General features: G+C 56.5%; 2 protein-coding genes across 2 annotated transcripts; both read right to left on the reverse strand.

The window, feature by feature from the left end:
• Window positions 1-35: 35 nt before the first annotated feature.
• Window positions 36-7,610, reverse strand: OTUB1 (OTU deubiquitinase, ubiquitin aldehyde binding 1). The gene is made up of 7 exons (XM_067748612.1): window positions 7,463-7,610; window positions 5,759-5,820; window positions 5,446-5,544; window positions 1,161-1,279; window positions 830-914; window positions 529-723; window positions 36-395 (listed from the first exon to the last, which is right to left on the reverse strand). The coding sequence occupies exons 1-7, from the start codon at window positions 7,518-7,520 to the stop codon at window positions 198-200; spliced, it is 816 nt and encodes a 271-aa protein (XP_067604713.1). The 5' UTR covers window positions 7,521-7,610; the 3' UTR covers window positions 36-197.
• A 5,343-nt stretch (window positions 7,611-12,953) lies between these two features.
• COX8A (cytochrome c oxidase subunit 8A) lies at window positions 12,954-14,679 on the reverse strand. The gene is made up of 2 exons (XM_067748613.1): window positions 14,464-14,679; window positions 12,954-13,281 (listed from the first exon to the last, which is right to left on the reverse strand). The coding sequence occupies exons 1-2, from the start codon at window positions 14,575-14,577 to the stop codon at window positions 13,186-13,188; spliced, it is 210 nt and encodes a 69-aa protein (XP_067604714.1). The 5' UTR covers window positions 14,578-14,679; the 3' UTR covers window positions 12,954-13,185.
• Between the last annotated feature and the right edge of the window lie 919 nt (window positions 14,680-15,598).

Below are 15,598 nucleotides of genomic sequence, written 5' to 3' on the forward strand. Positions count from 1 at the left end.
GGCAGCAGCAGAGCAGGGACACGCACACACGTGGCTCACCACCAGCGTCCCCTTTAATAAAACACGGAAGGTCGTATGACAGGGAAGGGGGTGGGGAGTGAAGTATGACCATTTACAACCACAAAAAAAACCTCTGTACATGTCTAGCGCCTGGCAGAGGGGAGGGCAGGCAGGGCAGCGGCAGGCCGGGGCCGGCCCTATTTGTAGAGGATATCGTAGTGTCCAGGCCGGTAGAGAAGGTAGACCTTGGGCTCGGAGCCCTCGGGGAAGATGTGGGGGTTGGTGGTGCCGCCCTCGCCGCGGTCCATGTACTCCACCTGGATGGAGACGCTGAGCGCCTGGGCCAGGGCGATGATGTGGATGTGGTCGCTCTCCTTGCACATGGGCTCCACCTCCTGAGGCACAGGGGCGGCTCAGCCTGCGTCTCGGCGCCCCTCCCCCGTCCCCCCCACCCCGGCCCGGGGCTCCCCACCCGAGGCACGAGAGAAAAGAAGAGCCCAAGTCTGAGGAGTGGGGAGGGGGCAGCACCTGCTGGCAGAACTCCTTGACGGTCCGGCCACCCTCGATGAAGTGCTCAAAGAACTTGCTCTCGCGCTGCAGGTAGCCCGAGGTGAGCAGCCGCAGGTAGACCACCAGGTAGTCCGAGGTGCTCTGGTCGTTGAAGGAGGCCAGCAGGTCGGCCACTGAGGTCTGCTTCTCCACCTGCTCGATCAGGTCCATGAACTGCCACCCGAGGGGGACAGAGGGCAAGATGAGGGAGGAGATGGGTCAACCCTGCCACAGCCAGGCCACCCCCCTCCACTCTGGCTGATCGGGTGGCTGGGCTCACCGTGTTATGGAAATCCTCGATTGTGAACTCAGTGAAGCCCTGGGACACCAGGTCCTCTTTGCTCTTGGCGGACACGGCCTTGAACCTGTGGATGGAAGGGAAAAAGAGGCTGGCATGAGCTCCTAGGCCAGCAGAGCAGGGGCCCAGAGAGACCAGCCCAGGGGTGGGGGACTGGCCACTGACGGAAGCCCCAAGCAGAGGCCCAGCCCGTCATTGGGCCTCAGGTGGAAGCACACCTCCCAGTCATCAAGAGGGAGGAGGGGGCCCACAAGCCCTTCACGGAACCCTCCCCTACCTGCTTCCATTGTGCCCAAGTGGCCACCCTCCTCACCGCTGCAATTCCTTCCTGTCATCCAGCAGCGCCTCCAAGTGGGAGAATCCGAAAGCTCGATAGAAGCAGTTTCCATCAGGCCTGGTCTTGCGGATGTATGAGTACTTTTTGTGGAGGTCCTGCGGAGAGGCAGCCCCCAGCCCACCCCGCGCCCGTCAACATCAGGCCAGAACCATGGCGGGCCAAGGAAACCCCCCCAAGAAAGGTCACACCAGAGCGGGTGGCAACTGAGCTCCAAGCAGCCACCTGGCAGCCTTGGCTGCTGACTCTGGGGTGGGGGCTCACTTAGCAACCCACTGCCAAGAGCCCCCAAAGCCCCAGGAAACTGAGTCATGGACACACTGGGTGCACGGGTCACCGAAGTGGTCACCAGCCAATGGGTATGCCACGCTGCTGGGCCTGAAGGGCTGCTGTTTCATAAAAACAGGCAAGAGAATGGGTCCCTGACCGACACAGCTTTTCCAGTGAACAGTCTTTCAAACCCTGAGAGCTCCAGGGCAAGCAAGTTAGGGTATGGGGCGTCGCGCCACACCTGAGGCCCCTACCACACAGCCTCAGGGTGGGAAACGGCCTCCCTCACCCCCATCTAGTCTCCACCCGCCCGCTCACAGGTCCTGGTTTGCTCTTTTCCAGTTTCCGCCTCAGCTCAATGGAACTTCTTCCGCCTGCTGAACCTCTCCTATGAGCAGGGTGTGTGTGTGCGTGTGTGCATGCGTGCGTGCGTGTGTGTGTGTGTGTGTCTGGCCCTCAGTGCTGTCCGGCAAGCAGGCCTCACTCCCCCGGCCTGGGCCCCTCCCCTTCTCCTATCTCATACCTTCTCCGTTCTCCTGAAGCCCCCCCGAGTCACCTTCCCGATGACCCTGCTTCCTCTCCGACTGAGGCCCCTCGGCCCCCGCAGCACACCCACCCACGGCCTCTCTCTCTGTCCTCGGAGGGTCTGAGGCGGCCACCAGAGCCGCCCCTCTCTTGGATTCTCCTCCTGCATCATCAATTTCTCTCTCCCGACACGTTTAGACCCATCAGCATATAAACCCAAGACCAGTTCTCCCTTCGAAAAACACGCTCTGCTTCCCGTGAACTCCTTTCCAGCTACCACCCAATTTCTCTAGGGCTTCTAGTGAAGCCATGTGTGCCCACTGTCTCCATTTCTCTTCTGCTGTGAACTCCATCCCAGCAGGCTTTTACTCTAGTGAAGGTCACGGATGGCCTCCTAAGCCCTAAGGTCGAACCCACTCCTCCCCAGACCAGCCAGTGATGCACCCGCCCCACTTGCGTCCTCCCTTCACGTGCTGCCGGGCCCACCCTCTCCATGTCCTCCAACCTCACCGCTGCCCCTCCTCATCTAACCTGTGGTGGTCACGGGGCCACCAAACCACAGTGCACCCTCCTCAAGAGCCCACGTGTCACCTGTCAGAAGACAACCACGCCACAGGCCGTCCACAGCCCCTGCCCTGTGAACAGCACAACCTGCTCAGGCCTGGGGCAGCTTCAGCGTCAGCTCTACTCGCTCTCCTGACCTCACGGCTCATGGGATTCAAACGTAACTCTTCACCCGCCCCCTTCTTGGCCCTCAACTCCAACTTCGACTCACACCCAACTGCATCGCCTCCACCGCCTCAGACCGACCCAGCCAACAGGCAGCTCCTGACCTCCTCCCGGCCTCCCCTCAATTGCCCGCCCTCCACCTTTCAGCTGCGGAGCCAAAACCTCCCAGCCACTGCCGACTCCACCCTCACACCCCATCCAACCCAGCAGCAGACCCTTTCGGCTGTGCCCACATCCAACCGCTACTCACCTGGGCCACTCAGCCGCCCTGGCCGTCCCTCCATCTCCAGCCGGTTTTATTGCACAAGCCTCCGTACAGGTCTCCCTGCCTCCACCTCACTGCTCAGTCTATCCCCACCCAGGCCACCATCGACCAGAGAAACCCATTAAATACTCAGCTCCCTCCGAGTCCTTTCTCGGCTCCATCCCCCACAGCTCCTACCCGCTCTGCTCCAGCCACACTGGCCCCCACCCAGCTCTGCCCAGCCGGCCACGCCAGCTTGCTCCCTTGCCTCTCAGTTCATTACTCACACACCCCCATATTTAAAACCACAAACCCGGGGACTTCCTTCGTGGCGCAGCGCTTAAGAATCCGCCTGCCAATGCAGGCGACGTGGGTTCGAGCCCTGGTCCGGGAAGCTCCCACATGCCGCGGAGCAACTAAGCCCGCCCGTGAGCCACAACTACTGAGCCCAAGCCCACAACTACTGAAGCCCACATGCCTAGAGACCATGCTCTGCAACAAGAGAAGCCACCACAATGATAAGCAAACGTACTGCAACAAAGAGTAGCCCCCACTTGCAGCAACTAGAGAAAGCTTGCGCACAGCAACAAAGACCCAACACAGCAATAAATAAATAAATAAGTTTATAAAAAATAAAAATTAAAAAAATAAAACCACAACCCCTCCCACTCCTGATCTCCTCGTCCCGCTTCACTTTTCTCCACAGCACCTACCACCTCTGACATACACTAGGGTTACCTCTCATTTAATGGCTGTCTTTCCACTATGAACCATCACCTTGAGGGCGGGAGTTGACAGCTGTAGTCATCACTCTATCTCCAGCACCTAAAACAGTGCCTGGCCCACAGTATGTGCTCAGAAATGTTAAATGAACGGGGCAAAATGTGTACAAAGAGCCCAAATCACTGCCGCTACCAGAATAGCGACCAGAATCGTCCTGAGCACTTACTCTTTGCCAGGCCCTTTGCGGCGGGCTAGTACCCATCCTCCTCCTCCTCCCAGGGTGCTGCCCAAGATCACACAGAAGGCGTGAAGCCAGGACTCAAACCCAGGTCTACTGGGCCCCAGAGCCCGTGCTTTCCTCTCTCTACAGGCCTCTTGGGTAAACCATAAACGCCCTGAGCAAGGAGTCAGAGGAGACCACAGGCCACACAGAGCGGATCTGTGTGCACTGTCTGGCCCCCACAGTTTAAATCTGAACAAGCTGCCGACTATTAGGAGCCTGGAGATTTTACAGCAAAAAAACCTCTGGCTTGTCTTGGAAGCACCGATGGAGTGACAGGCATGGACACTCCCATCCGCCCCATGAGCTTCTACTGCCTGCTACTGGCTGACCCGAGCTGTGGCGTGGCTGTTCACCCCCTGACCCGGCCACCTTCAGTCACCTGGGTTGCCTGACTGGCCCCTGAAATGGCTAACCCCAAAGGTCCCTCCTTTCAGGTGGAAGGTTCTAAGCATCTCTGATCTTTGGGGGAGAGTGGGAAGGAGTAATATTTACTAAACCTGGGACATCCCTGGTGGTGCAGTGGTTAAGAACCCGCCTGCCAATGCAGGGGACACGGGTTCCAGCCCTGGTCCGGGAAGATCCCACATGCCATGGAGCAACTAAGCCCGTGCGCCACAACTACTGAGCCTGCGCTCTAGAGCCCGCGAGCCACAACTACTGAGCCCGCGTGCCACAACTACTGAAGCCCGCCTGCCTAGAGCCCACACTCCACAACAAGAGAAGCCACCGCAATGAGAAGCCCACGCACCTCAACGAAGAGTAGCCCCCGTTCGCCGCAACTAGAGAAAGCCCGTGCGCAGCAACAAAGATCCAACGCAGCCCAAAATAAATAAATAAGTAAATAAAATTTAAAAATAAAAAATACTAAACCCTTAGGCTGTGCCAATTAGACAGTTTACACATACTGTCACGTTTCAAACTCCCAGCTCAAAGAGAAGGAAGTGAGTGGTTAAAGGACTTACCTGTTGGTAAGTGATGCAGCAGGGCCTTGCACAAAGGTCTGTAGGCCCCTTTTCCCCACTGCTGCCTACCTCTCCACACATCCCGGAAGCAGGATGCAGGACTGTGTCCCCGCTGCCACCCTCATCCCGCAGCCGGCCCCAGCCCTCTCAGCCCCACTGCGAGCACTGAAAGCGTCAGCTCTCCGCAGCCTGCACCAGGCCCCACAGGCATCATCTCCCTCAACCTCACAACCACCCTGTAGGCAGATGCTTTCATCATCCTGATTTCACAGATGAAGACCCCACAACTCAGAGACCCCACGCTCAGAGACATCGAAGGAGCAGCTGAGGATACAGCTGCTGTGTGGCAGTCAGGATTTGAATCGAGGTCTTTTTGGTTCCAGAGTCTGCATGCTTGTGAACCAGAGGGCTCCCCCAACATCCTACCCTCTCTGAGGCCAGACCCAGCGAGGAGCAGGTCTAAAACAGGCACGCTCCCGCCCTGTCCCTACCCGAGAGCTCTCCCTGCCCCCTCAGCCAGGCTCCCACCTTGATCTTCTGTTGATAGATGTTGTCATCCTCAGCATACTCTTTGTATAGGACAGAGAGCTCCAGCCGCTCTGAGACCAGAGGGTTCTGCACAGCAATCTGCAGAGGGCAGGAAATCCATCATGTTCTGATAGGTGAACGGAGTGACCCCCACCTATCAGCCACAACACCTAAATGAGAGCTGCTGAGCCCAGTGGCACAGTGACCACCGCTCCCCATAAAGGTATCTAGTACCCGGCTCAGCCTGGAGAGGAGGGGGCTCAGGTCCACCCTATGCATCCCCAAAGTAGGGCCGCTGGCCACAGCCCCTCACCTCTTGCTGAATTCGGTCCTGCTGAGCCATGATGGCTTCATCGTAGGCAAGACAGTTAACACCTGGAAGAAGGAAGAAGGCCAAGGATTACAGTGGGCCCTGGCTATCCCCACTCCAGGCAGCCTGGGCGGAGGACAAGAGCAGGCGAGGAAAGCAGACTTGGAATCTGGAAGCCTGCGTCACACCCTGCTCCACCCCAACTGTGTGATCTTGGCAAAGTCCCTTCCCTTCCTGGGCCTTAGTTTTCTCATCTTTAAAGTGAGGAGGCCAAGGTGACGACCCCCAAGGTACACTCTTAAAGCTCTAACAAACCCTTTCCCTGCCTTCTAACATCACTTCCCAGTAGCCTGGGAATGCTCTGGAGCCAGGCAGGGTCTCCTGAGGAAAGAAAGATGAGGAGGCAGAGTCTTGGGCTGGATGAGAGCTTCCTGTGAGCCTGCACTTTGCTCAATCACACCCTTCCTCCACCTGCCATCCTGGGTATTCTTAATGGTGCCCATTTTACAGATAAACAAATGCAGACCGGTGAAGAAATCTGCCCAAGGTCTAAGACCTGTGGTCAAACCCAGGTTTGTCTAATTTCAAAGCCTGCACTCTTCACCACAATAACCCTCCTCTGCTACCTCACTGCAGAGGCTTATCCTCAGCTGTGAATAGGGACTAATACCACCACCTTCCCCCTTCACTGAAGTGTCATGAGGAGGTGCGACCTTAGAGGCACAGTGTTAAATACTCATCAGTGAGCTGGGCAGGTCCACCCTGTGGGCCCCGCTCTGAGCAGCCACTGGTGAGGAGCCAGGAGATCTGAATCCTGGCCCTGGCTCTTTCTTAACTTACATGATCCTGAACAAGTCCATTCTAGGGGGCTGGGTCTCCGAAAGCTCAGTCCCTCGACTGTGCGATTAGAATGGGAGGTGGGTGCGGAATGATTTTTAAGGCCAATCCTTCTGAGCTTGAGCATCCCGGATCCTCAGCTGGGCCTCCACCCATCCCCTATGCTGCCCCACAACAGGGCTGTCCCTCCCACCCTAGTGACCTACTCAGTCCCCGCGTCTAACTCAGGGGTGAAAAGAAGAGGATGGGATCGTTCTGAAAGGTCCAACTCCTCAGGGGTCTAAGAAAACAATGCCTAGACAGGCGGAATGAGGCTGCAAAGCCAGAAGAGGGGGCTCTACCGGAAACGAAGGCTGCTGCCCTCAGGGGCACACACCTGCGGCCGCTCACAACCCCGGGCCGCCCGCAGCATCCCCAGCGGCCCACCCAGTCCTTTGTGCTCCGCAGCCCGGCGTAATTCGACGCCCCTCCGGGCTCGGTCGGCTCTGGAGAAGGCGGACAGCCGGGCCCGGAGGACGCCCGGGGCTGACTGCAAGGACCGGGGCGGGAGAGCCGGGGACCCGGGAGCCCGGCGCCCGGCGCCCGGCCCCGGCACGGAGGGGGCTGGGCGCTGGGCGGGGCGGCCTAGGCCCCGCCCCGGGAGCGAGCGAGGGAGAAGAGCCGAGGCCGTGGGCCCGCCCCGCCCGCCCGCCCGGCCGGGGGTCGCGCAGAGGCTCCTTCCATTGTGAGGGGGAGGGGGGGAGGTGGCGGAGGAAGGGGCCGTCCGCGCGCTTCGCCACCGGCCGCCCCACCCCTGGCCTCTCCTCGGGAACCGGCCATCCAGCATCGCCCCCGCTAGCCCAGGCCGGACGGCCCTCCCCCGGTCGGTACCTTCCGAGTCGCTGCCAAGCGGCTCCTGCTTCTGCTGCTGAGGTTCCTCCGCCGCCATCTTTAAACAGCGCCGCACTGCCGACCGCTTCCGGGTTACCAGTTGCCCTCCTCCCGGAAGAGAGCCCCTCCTCGTGGCCCCTCCTTGGTAACGCCCCTAGCAACGGAATACCCTCAGGCGCCGTCACCTGAGGGGCGCACACAGTCCGGTGGGGCCGCCGCGGAAGTAGGTTAAAGGAAAGGTAGTCCCCACCCACCCTCCACCCGCACACTCGCTCGGCTCCATCTTCCCAGGCTCCCAAGGTGCCGGGTGGTGATAAGAGTCTCCTGGGGCCACTTCAGTTTTCTTTTCACTGGAGTTTGAAGCGCGGATTGTGTTATTGAGATAAGCAGGAAGATGAAATTAAAATCACGCAAGGCAACATTCCTGCTGCGGGCTCCAGAACTCGTGGCAGGCGATTGAGGATCACCTGGCGGAGAAGACCAGGAACCGTGCTAATATCAGAGCCCTGGGCTTCACCGCCCCTCTCCACTGAGCCCCGGTTCTGAGCGGGCTTTGGTGTCCCGCTTACGACAGGGAGAACATGTCCCTTGGGGTCAAGGACCTAACTTTGGACTCCCTGCCCTTCTGGTTATGAGAAAATCAGGGTGTTTGGTTTTTTGGGTTTTTTTAAGAAAGGAGTTGATAAGAATGGAAAACAGATTAGTGGTTGCCAAGGGCTAGGGAGGAGTAGGGGGCAGCAGGGAGGTGGGTGTGATTGTAAAAAGGAAATAGGAGAGAATCCTTATGGAGATGGAAATGTTCTTTATCTTGATTATATATATGTATCCTGGAATGTTCTGTACTATAGTTTCAAATGCAAGATGTTACCCAGAGGGTAAAAGCGGGTAAAAGGTAGACAGGATCTTTCTGTGTATTCTATTAAAATTGTGAATTATCTAAAACTAAAACTTAAAAAGTAGCAAGGCTTGGATGCTAAAGATGCTGTTATTTAGAGAGGTTACAGTCTGGGGCTCTGGTTGTCAGCTTTTCACTATGGAGGGCCTTTTTTCATGAAGTGAGGTGGTCTGTTAGCAGTTGAGAAGGCCGTGCCAGAGCTCCAATCAAATCCCTCGGTTCGTGACAATACAGGAGCAGAATGTGATCTAATGTCTTTATCAACTACATCCAGCCCTGGAGCAGGGGCATTTGGTGCCCAGGCTCACCACACAGCCCACAGTGGCTCTCTCACAGCAACGCTACAAATGCCAAGTCTGTGTCCCAGCCGCATTACAAATTATTATTTATTGGGTCACTGAGCCTTGGGGTTGCTTCTAAACTCAAGGAAGCAAAGGGCCACCCTGTTTGGATTCCATGCCTACCAAAGTGTTCATTCCTTTTCCCAATTTTAACAATGCAATCTGTAACTGCCAATCAGATCTTCAGTCAGTAGCACTGGTATTACCAAATGAGCTAAGATAGTTGATGACAAAAACTTGATTTCTATTTGGCTTTACAAAATTTTTAAAATAACTATAAGACAACTCCACCCTTACCCCCACTCCTTACTGTGATAGGGAGTCTGAGGGGTGGGGGGCATTCAGGGGGAGTTGGGATTGGGATTAATGGCGGGGACAGAGAACTCACACTCTGGAGAGTGAGAAGGAATCCATCTGTGGCCCAGTGCTGGACTGCAGGCAGGCTGCCAACGCCAAGTAAATGCCTCCCTCCCACACAAGGGTCTGGGGCTTGAGGAACAGACCTGCACCCTCAATCTATGCAGGGTGTGTAAATGAAGGGTCCTCCTACCTGCTGCCCACTCTCCCCCTCTTGTCAGGCAGAATGGGAAGGAAATGCCCAGGGGGAAACTTTGGCTCTTAATCCAGCCCAGGATGGTCAACTTTTGCCCCACTCTTTTCCATGCCAATTTATTTAGTAGTTAATAACTGTTCTCTTACCCTCATTCCATCTCTCCTGGTACTTTTTACCATTTTCAGGTTTTGATTCTCTATCCTGAAGCGTCTAAAACCCAACAGCACATTTGCCAGGAATCACCAGCATAGCTCCGGACGATAAACGTCTCTGCCTCCCAATTTGCAAACCCAGAAATGGTCCAGCACTGCTGGTCCTGCCTGCTGAAGCCTATAATGAAATATGCAGCACTGGTGCTTGGGTTCAGGCTGCTGTTGGAAATAGTCACAAAGGGGACAGGCAGCAGCTCAGGACTTTTTCCGTAGAACCGACAAGGCACAGATGCCTCTGCACAGGCTTGGCACGTGTCCAGACCCCACACCCCTGTCCCTAGGATTCTGTCAGGTGGAGGGAGAGGAGACCCCGTACCAGGACCCAGGGACTTTGAAACCTCAGCCACAGAGGAGGAGTTTATGGAACGGCACAGAGGCCCTAGAGAGCCACAAGGCTTCCAGGCCCACCCAACCTCTCAGGGGAAGGGGCCAGGCAACAGGACATGGTATGGGCCTTGGGAAAGCCACAGTCCTCACAGGGGGGTCATGGCCAGGAGAAAGGCTCAAGGTGCACCAAAGATGAGGCCCCAGTGATCCTTCCCAAGACAGGCTTGGGAGTCAGGCAGCTGCCCAAGTGGGAGGCGTGGGGGCGTGCCCAGCCCAGAAAGGGACCTCTGGAGATGCCGCTGCAGGAATGCACAACGGTCCACAGGCTGCCAGCTCCAAAATCACGGTCTAGGGAGGCTCTGATGGTGCACCCAGGCTGATGAAGCTGAGCAGGGGCTGTACTTCAGGGCCACTGGCTGGGTGGATACTTGCCTGCAGGGTTCACACCACCTAAGGCAGGAAGCAAGCAGAGGAGGGGCAGAGGCGGCAAAGGGAGAGCCCCGCCACCCCCCGACTCACACCACCCACGCTCCGTGGGGCACCTTCCTGCTGCAAATGCCTCACGTTGCAATTCAGCTCAAGTCTGTTGAGGATCCAGCCACTGGTGCCAGCTCTCCTCTGAGCGCCTCACAGCACCGGGAGAGTGACACAGTTGTCTCCTTATTGCTGTCACAACAAATCACCACAAGCTTAGTGGTTTAGAACAATACAAATGTATAATTTTACAGTCTTAGAGGTCAGAGGTCTGGAATGGTTTCATCAGACTAAAATCAAGGTATCTGTAGGCTATGTTCCCTTTCAGGGGCTCTGAGGGAGAATCTGCTTCCCACTCATGCAGATTCTATTAGCAGAATTCAGTTTCTTGCAGCTCTGGGGCTGAGGTCCTCATGTCCTTGCTGGCTGTAAACTGAGAGCTGTTCCCAGCTTCTAGAGGCCACTGCATTCCTTGGAGCATGGCCAACTTTCTCCATCTTCAAAGCCCCAAGGCAGGCAGAGTCCTCAAGGTGGCATCTCTGAGATGCGAAGTATCTGCCTTCCCCGTCCACCTTAAGGACCCATGTGATTACACTGGGCCCAGGGGATAACCTCCCATTTCAACATGCCTAATTTTAATCACATCTGCAAAGTCCCCTTTGCCATGAAGGTAACATATTCACAAGGTTCCAGGGATTAGGGCAGCACGGACATCTTGGGGAAGACATTATTCTTCCTGCCACATCGCCACCTTCGTTTTACAATCGTGAAAACTGAGACCCGGAGAGGCTAAATGACTTGCTCAAGGTCATATAGTAAATGGCCAAGCCAGGCCTCCAAGCCAGGCCTCCTCCCAGCCCACTATTCTGTGCATTATATCATCTGCCATGACTGTAACCACCCCCCCACCCCTCCACCCCGCCCGGTGTGCACATCAGGACAGACCTCCACCCATCCGGACTCAGGATCTGACAAGACACCCTCAGACACAGAAAATGCTCTTCGGGAGCACAAGGAGCCTTGCTTTTGCTACAAAGAATGGCCCCTCGGCCTCTCACTTGGTTAGGGATAAGAGAGGGACACAGAAAGGTGACCAGATTTAAGCTTAGTGGCTCCACTGAGAACAAGGGGAAGATGTGGTCCAAGCATGACGGCTCACTCACATCCAAAACTCTCCCACCCACCCACAAGTCTACGACCCTGCCCCCCTTCAGCACGCTGCAGCACCCAGCAGGTGTGGGAGCACAATGGCTGGAGGTGCTATTAGGCTTCCTAAGGGCTTTCTCAGACCGGGTCCTGAAGATCTGGCCTGTAACCACTGGCTTCCCATCAGTCTCAGAGGCGGCTCAAGACGCACAGCTTCGGGCTAAGGTAGCCCTCCTGGGCCAAGGGGACCACTGTGTCCCTTTGGGATCCAGGGGCGCAAAAATGGGGGACACCCAATCAAACCCTTGGCAGGGCAGTGGAGCTACCACAGAAACTCAAGACAGCTCACAGCCTAATCTGTGCCCACAGCAACCAGGCATCACTGGACACCACACAAAAAGGCCAGGAAAGGCTAGACAAGGGAGGGAGAGCAGGGTCCCCCTTCAGCTCCTGTCAACATAAAGCGAGCCCTGCAAAAGGGGCTGGCGAGACGCATGTTCTGACTCGCAGGGTCTAAAGCAACCACAACCTAGAGCCCCTCAGCTCTCACCTGGCGTCTTTGCCCACCATCCAGCAGCTCCACAGGGGACGCTGAACCTGTGTCTGCTCAGAAATCATTCATGTCACCCCAGCAAAGAGGATGCAGAGAACTAAAGCCCTGTCCGCCTCCAGGGGTGGGTCCAGGAGGTCAGAGCCTTCCTTCCAGACACTGGCAGTCAGAATTCCAGCGCAGTGGGAAGTGCTTCACATGCCTGTCCCAGCTAAGAGGCGCCCCAGGAAGAATCACTGAGGAAGGGCCCTTGGGATGGATGGAAGAGCAGCAAGCTCTCCAAGCCGAGTAGGGGAGGACACAGGGAAGCAGGCAGGAAGAGAACAAGGAAGCCAGTCAGTGCACAGATACGGTGCTAAAAGGAAAGGGGCCCCAGGTTGACATAAAAATGCAAGATACTGTAACGTTGCCCACCTGCAACTAGGAAGGGCAACAAGCACCTGAGAAATGGCTGAAGCCCACCGACCAAAGAGGACAGGGAAGTCCGGCCCCACAGAGAACGGGCTTCCAGCTGCAGAGCCGGCCCCACTGGGAGAGGGCAGACACAGACACAGAGCCCCGAGCTTGGTACGACCAAGAGGACTAGAGGGGGAGCGAGAAAGGCTGCCGGACGACAACAGGATTTGTTTTCCACAGAAGCCAGAAAACATTTACAGAGGAAAGCACGCAATGGAAGCACCACTTCCAGGTATCGAGGAGAACGGCTGAGCACCCTGGACCTACCACAGGGCAGTGAGCCGGCAGGGCCAGGCAGCCAGCCAGGCCCTCTTCTCCACACCCCACCCAACACCATCCTCAGCTCAAGTATGGAGGCAGGAGCCCAGGCCAAAGGCATGATGAGTTTCTGAAGCGGGGTTTATGTATTTATTTATTTTTTGGTCACGCCACACAGCTTGCAGGATCTTAGTTCCCTGACCAGGGATTGACCCCGGGCCCTCAGCAATGAAAGAGCGGAGTCCTAACCACTGGACCGCCAGGGAATTCCCTCTGAAGCAGGGTTTAAACAGGCTTTATTGTTACAAGGGAGGCCCTACCGAGCAGGGCCTTCTAAACGGATACATGTGGTCCCAGGATGTCAACATGGAGGAATGAAGAGGTCACGACTGCAGAAGAGGGCCCTGTCACTGAAGGACGGGATCCCGGGGAGGCCGGCCAGGAAGGCAGCAGACATGATCAGGACAGGCCGGGTGCTCAGGTCACAGGCTGAGGGGGAGGACAGCTCCTGTCACTCCCGCTTCTTGTAGCTCTCCAGGTGAGACAGGACCCAGCCCGACGGCAGGAGGAAACACAGGAAGCAGGAGGTGAGCCCAATGGCGATATCCTACACAGAGCACAAGAAAAAAGGAACCCTCAGAGTCAGGATTCCCCCAGGCTTCTCGTAGTCCAAGCAGTCTGCCCAGACAGCCCCCTCCAGGAGTCAAGATTCAGGCTCCAGAGGAGGGCCAGAGCATCCAAGGCCCACTCTAGGCCTTAAGGTAAAGGGTCAGATATGGGGTGGGGGTCAGCCTGGCTTAGGGGAAATCCACCACCAGATGATAAAGTGAAGGGACAGGAGCAAAACTGGTCTGTTGGGACCCAGGGACCTCGCACAGACCAATTACTCTAAAACAATGCACCTCCCCTTCCTTGTCTTAAAAAGCCCTCCCTTCCCAAACCTTTGGGGCTAGAGGTAAGCGTTTTTTAAAGCCACTTCCATATTCCCGATAGCAGTTAAGATCACAGCACAACCTGGAGTCAGACTGGAGTTCAAATTCCTTCTTTGCCACTGAAGGTGTGACTCTGACAAGTCAATACACTGCTCCTAAACTTCCGCTCCCTCAGCCACGAAATGGAGAAAAGGGCCCTTTCTTGGGGTGACTGGGAGGGCCGAATGAGCCCAGCACAGCAGTCTTAGCACGGCGCCTGGCACCCGGCAGGCACTCAGCTGCAATTACCGTCACTGTTATTTCCTCCGCCGCAGCGCTCTCCGGGCTCTGCTCCTAACCGGAAGCCCACTAACCTGGACAATGAAGACTCGCACTCACGGCCGAGTTCTGCCACTGAGGCAAATGTAGAAATGCGCCAAACAGGTGAAAGTCACTAAGGGTTAAACTCTCCCACGTTTCTGGGAATTACTAAAGCCTGTTGGGGTCCTCTTCCCCACCCCAAATAAATAAAAGCGGTAGCAATGAGAGCGCTGACAGCCGTCAGGCATCCCCCAATGAACCGACGGGTAAACAGGTTCAGAGAGGGCTAAGGAAGCTTGCTCGAGACCGCACAGCGAGGAAGCGACAGGGCTGCACTGACACGGTGTGACCCGAGACCCTGGGGCTGACTGAACAGCGACTGTCGCCCGGGCACCATCCCCTCGTTCGCCCCCTCCAGACCCAAACCAGCACTGCCGCTCCCCGTTACGCTGCGGGCCGCGAGGTGCAGCGCGCCAGACCCGGCGGGCCCCCAACTGCCGCGGGACACCAGGTGCGGCCGGCGGCATCTCCCATGCCCTTCCCGGCCCGCTCCTCACCGTGGTCCCGAGCTGCTCCCGCGGCGGCTTGGAATGGATCTGGGCCCGCGGCACGGGGAGCCGCCGGGCCGGGCCTATCAGGCCCCTCAGCAGCAGTGGAGTCAGCACGGACATGACTACACTGAGAAGACTGCAGGTAGCTGGTAGCCGGAACCCAAGGTCGCGAAGTCAAGGTGGCGGCCCCAGCCGGAAGTTCCGCAGCTGTGGGGCCGGGAAAAGAGGGGCCCGGATGTCCCTAGGAAGTGACGTAAGGATACACCTCTCGCCCGCCCTTGTCCGTTTTTGGCGCCTTCCTCGAAACAGCCAATCGACGCCATCCTACCACCGATGGGCGGGGCACATAGGGGGCGTTCCTTTCGGTTATGCCCCGCCTCCAAAGCACCCTATCTTCGTGAGTGACATCTGTGGTCCACCCAATCACATAAGCCAGAAACCTAGGCGGCACTCTTGACTCCTCCCTCCATTCATTCTCAAATCTCTACTCAGAAATCCCCTCTCCCTGCCAGGACTCCATTATTTCTGGTCCGACCGCCTGACACTAACCTCTTAAATGAACTCTCCCCCTTTACTATTACCCTCTCCAATTCCAGTCTCCATGCAGTAGCAGCCGACCTTCCTCCCTCCCTTCCTCCTTTCTCTTTAAACATAAATCTAACCAAGTCATACACCTAATTTGAAAGCTCCTCATTGCTTACCAGACAAAGTCCCAATTCCCGGACGTCATTCTCCAGCCTCATCTCTAAGTATTCCACACCTTCCTCCTTGCTCTTTGGTTCCTCCCCCCACCCCCAAGCCTTTTGCTTCTTTGTATCTTACGTTCTACAGAACACTTTTTCAGCTCTTACCTACATAGCCTTCCTTTTTCACCACTCCAGCTCCTACTCCCAGGCTTCCACTAACTGTTACAGCTTACTTTATTCATCAAATGTTTCCTAGCCCCTACCATCTGCCAGGAACTGTTCTAGACACACAGTGAACAAGGTGAACAAGGACTCCCTTACCACAGAACTGACATTCCAGAGGCAAGAGACAGACAAGAGACGAACACTTAATGAGAAGCTATTGAAAGTGCGATGATATGATAGGAAGTAACAGGGGTGGTACTGCCTCAGGAAGCCTTCCCTGGCCACGCCAG

This window comes from Pseudorca crassidens, chromosome 9 (genome assembly GCF_039906515.1).
Source record: "Pseudorca crassidens isolate mPseCra1 chromosome 9, mPseCra1.hap1, whole genome shotgun sequence".
Taxonomy (NCBI): Eukaryota; Metazoa; Chordata; class Mammalia; order Artiodactyla; family Delphinidae; genus Pseudorca; species Pseudorca crassidens.

What these genes read in the sequence shown, in the direction of transcription:
- OTUB1 (XM_067748612.1), bottom strand. Translation starts at nt 7,520, where the DNA reads ATGGCGGCGGAGGAACCTCAGCAGCAGAAGCAGGAGCCGCTTGGCAGC. An exon ending in GCTTGGCAGCGACTCGGAAG is followed by an intron (nt 5,821 to 7,462) that starts GTACCGACCGGG and finishes TCCTTCTTCCAG; the next exon opens with GTGTTAACTGTCTTGCCTAC. An exon ending in GACAGGAAGGAATTGCAGCG is followed by an intron (nt 915 to 1,160) that starts GTGAGGAGGGTG and finishes TTCCATCCACAG; the next exon opens with GTTCAAGGCCGTGTCCGCCA.
- COX8A (XM_067748613.1), bottom strand. Translation starts at nt 14,577, where the DNA reads ATGTCCGTGCTGACTCCACTGCTGCTGAGGGGCCTGATAGGCCCGGCC. An exon ending in GGGAGCAGCTCGGGACCACG is followed by an intron (nt 13,282 to 14,463) that starts GTGAGGAGCGGG and finishes TGCTCTGTGTAG; the next exon opens with GATATCGCCATTGGGCTCAC.